The 4,156-nt window shown below is 33.3% G+C and overlaps 1 protein-coding gene across 1 annotated transcript; it reads left to right on the forward strand.

Annotated features, from left to right (window-relative positions):
- The first annotated feature begins 1,118 nt into the window (after nt 1-1,118).
- Nucleotides 1,119-3,303, forward strand: LOC137933558 (carcinine transporter-like). The gene has a single exon (XM_068777539.1). It carries the CDS (start codon nt 1,211-1,213, stop codon nt 2,939-2,941), a length of 1,731 nt encoding a protein of 576 aa, XP_068633640.1. The 5' UTR covers nt 1,119-1,210; the 3' UTR covers nt 2,942-3,303.
- Nucleotides 3,304-4,156: the final 853 nt, after the last annotated feature.

The raw sequence follows: 4,156 nt of genomic DNA on the forward strand, positions 1-4,156 counted from the left end.
ATTAATTAATCTATTTAATGAAAAAGGTTCTAATTTACGATAATATATCGTACGTTCGTTCCTAGGCTTACATATAACTTCATAACAAAAACAATCACAACTAAAGGAAATCAGTTGATTCCAGGATAAAATCTATATATATTAAATTTTGTGATAAACATGTATTTAAATTATAAATAGAGGCAAATATATTATCCGTGGTAACACTACAAAGCTGCCAGCTTTTTAATGAAAAAAAAAAAAACAGTACAGCCATAAAGATTTATTCAAGGCAATAATTAGTAATTATTCTGTAGCTGTAGGTTGATTAAATCAGTCACGGAAATATTAACAAAATTGATAAAAAGTAACAAGTTTAAGTTAGCGCAAAAAGTTTTGTTTTGTCTAATAATTACAATAGACTTCGGCCTTGAGAATAAAAATAATTTAATTATTAAATGGCAGATTATCATTTAAACAAACGATATAAGTGTTAATGTTACATAACTTTAACGCCACTGTAGTGTCTTCAAATGGGTGTTTAAGTCGTTGTTATTTACAACAGTTTAATATTTAGAATATTTAAAGCTGTTATGCTGTAGTGTTTTAATAAACAAAAAGACACAATAATTACACTTAATGTGTAATTATTGTGTTTTTTTGTCGCACCGCTTTTCTCATTGAAAGGTCTCCTTGGTGACGTCCTTACGGCGCATAAACTTGTTAGATACATACATAAACATAGTTTTTATTGAAAGAAGTGATAATCTCGTTTCTACTTATTATTTTACGTGTAACGCTGCGTCGACTTATCGAATTTTTTTAATTAACGATGTTGCTTGTGTCTAGGGTGTTCTAATTAATCACTTTTACGGCAGTGACATTTTTACTATAACTCTAAAATGCAAAATAAATTAACGTTACTTTATTTAAAATTATAACAAGTATAGCGTCCTAAACATTATTACATTGGACTAAAGGTTCACCGCTTCATAAAAACCTCGTAATCTCTATATATGATAGGACGAATAAATTTTAAGCCACGAGACGTAAATAAATGTTTAACGTTATCTTTTTGTCATTTGAAACGCGTTATATAAAGAGACTTCTTAACATATGCCTCACAGTTCAGAGAACGCCTTTACATTGTACGCTCCTAGTGAGCAGTATTGTATAAAGTAAACAAATAACGTAATATTACATTCAAATATTGTACGACATAGATACAACCATGGAAGACAAAGTTGTTAGTGAAAAAGAGATAGAGAAACGAAACGACGTGGAAAAAGACGATGTTTCAAATGCAGAAGTTGACTATGATCAACTGTTATCTTCCGCTGGAGAGTTTGGGCGATACCAATGGTTTTTATTCTTCTCAACGTTTCCATTCTACATATTCGGTACCTTTTCATATTTTTCACAAATGTTTATGACGGAGCCTTCACCAAATCATTGGTGTTGGGTTCCCGAGTTAGCTAATTTAACTGAAATGGAACGAAGAAATTTAGCTATTCCTCACGATGAGAAGGCACGTTTTGGATATTCTCAGTGCAATGCCTACGTGGCGAATTGGAGTGAAGTACTGATATCTGGAATGAGACCAAATGAGTCTTGGCCAATTGAGAAATGTCAATATGGATGGGAGTTCAATAAGACTGAGATACCTTATCCGACTATATCTAGCGAATGGGGGTGGGTCTGCGAAAAGGATAGTTACCAAGCTACCGCTCAATCAATCTTCTTTGTTGGATCCGTCGTAGGAGGTTTTGTCGTAGGATGGGTGGCTGACCGATATGGAAGAATACCTGCAGCAGTTTTTGCAAATATGATTGGCTGTGTTGCAGGAATAGCAAGTATATTCGCCACAACATTTATAGAGTTTTCAATTTGCCGGTTTTTCATGGGAATGTCTTACGACAACTGCATGATGATGATGTATCTTCTAGTACTGGAATATGTTGCACCCAAGTATAGAACACTTATTGCAAATTTACCATTCGCCATATTTTTCACACTTGGTGTAACTTCGCTGCCATGGATTTCTCTAGCCTGCGGACACTGGAAAACGATAAGTTTAGCAACAAGTATTCCCATGGCATTGTCTTTGTTGACTCCATTAATCGTTCCTGAAAGTCCAAGATGGTTATTATCAAAAGGTCGTGTCGATGAAGCTGTGAAGAAAGTTGTAAACATAGGACGTGTTAATAAAAAAGAAGTACCAACGAAGCTTGTGGAGCAATTCAAGCTTTCATTATCGAGTGAGAAAAAGGTAAAGAGTATGAGTGCTATGGAATTATTGAAAAGGCCAACTTTAAGAAAAGTTTTTATTTGTATGTGTTTACTTTATATGTGCTGTATGGTTGTTTTCGATGCGCTGGTTAGAAGCATTGGTAGTTTAGGATTCGACTTTTTCTTATCGTTTACCCTTGTGTCATTTACAGAATTCCCATCTTTACTTATAATATCCTTTATTTTAGATTTAACAGGCCGGAAATGGTTAACGATTGTAGTATTTATGTTATGCTGTATCTTCAGTTTCGCCACGGCCTTCGTCGGCGGTGGCCTGCCGTCAGTTTTGTGCGCTGTCGTTGCTAGGTTTTGCGTGAATATGGCTATCAATACCGCCATGCAGTGGGCTGCGGAAATGTTGCCTACCCCCGTCAGAGGCTCAGGTGCATCGATTGTTCACATTTGCGGTTACGTTGCCACTGTTCTGTCGCCATATGTCGTGTACTTAGAGACTTTCGTTACATGGCTGCCTCTCGTCTTAGTTGGGTTAATTGCAGCATTAGGTGCAATGCTGGCTCTAGTTTTACCGGAAACTGCTTGCAGAGATATGCCGCAAACATTCGAGGAAGCGGAAGAATTAATAAGAAGTCAAAAGTTCTTTGACGTTCCATTTTTGCACAAAGAAAAACCGGTGTCTTCTGGACATGTGAACTCATCCTTCCAAATGAATTAATACATTAGAAATATTTGTTAATTGTTGTCATTTAGTTTTATTGCGATAGCGAAGTACATTTGCATTTAAACCAAAGCATGTAATTATTAGTATTTCTAAATATACGATGTAAAACTGTATAGCATAAGCGAATAATATAGTGTACAGTTATGTTTTTTAAATTAACATTTAGTATTAAAATGTTCTTAAGAAGTAAGGTTTGGATTAAACTTCGAATAAAATGTCAAGACAATAATACACTAGATTTAAAAGTATAGATTGTTTATTTAATATATTATATTGTAATGATTAAAAGTATGTTGATAAGACATTCCGCATATAAAGTGATATGAATTGTACAACTACATGTATTAATGCTACAAAACTAGGTAATTATATGATTCATTCAATTACGTCAGTTGCTTTTATTATTTTATTGCACCTCATTATATTATACTATAATATTATATCAAGAACGTAGTTTTACAAAAAAAGGGTAACATGAAGGAAAATTTACTCTACACACATATAAATAGTAACCAAAGTCGGCTTGAAATATATTAATATAATTTGATAGGAGATAACACAATGCAAGCAGAAGCAATATTTACTTCAGTGCAAATGGTTATATCATATTACATGGTATGGGATATATTCAACAATCATTATTTCTCTGAAGCGACATTTATCGCGAATGCTGTTTTGAAACTTATTAAATGATATTATTATTCAGCTGTAACACGTTACTTGAGATGGCACTCCTAAGAGATTTCCAAAATGTTGGACATCTTACACTGAGCTTGCCTATCCGTGGTTTCTTCTTCTGTATTTTAGTGCAAGTAGCTATCCGTTGTACCACCTACGTAGCTTATAGAATGCCTGGATACTAATTATTCGTTAATTTATAAAATAACCAAAAATATCAGAGTAATATTACAGAAATAATGCCCCGGTAGCCACCCGTTGTGCCACCTATGTAGCTTATAAAATGCTTGGATACTAATTATTCGTTAATTTATAAAATAACCAAAAAATAAGAGTTTAGTATTAGATTAATATTAGAGTTACAAAAATTGTCATTGCCTTCTTTAGTTTTGTAGAAAACATATGTTATAATATGTTTATACCAATAGATGAATTAGAAAGTCATAAGCAGAGTTAATAATCGATATAAAAACATTTCATCATGCCACTCAATTTTTTTAACAAATATTGACAAGTGTTAACGTTTTCTTT

This window comes from Battus philenor, unplaced genomic scaffold (assembly GCF_028537555.1).
Source record: "Battus philenor isolate CCGP_79_NKW_IND1 unplaced genomic scaffold, ilBatPhil1.0.hap1 SCAF_1, whole genome shotgun sequence".
NCBI classification, from domain to species: Eukaryota; Metazoa; Arthropoda; class Insecta; order Lepidoptera; family Papilionidae; genus Battus; species Battus philenor.

Bases quoted from the DNA above. Each gene is read 5' to 3' on its own strand.
- LOC137933558 (XM_068777539.1), top strand. From the start codon at position 1,211: ATGGAAGACAAAGTTGTTAGTGAAAAAGAGATAGAGAAACGAAACGAC.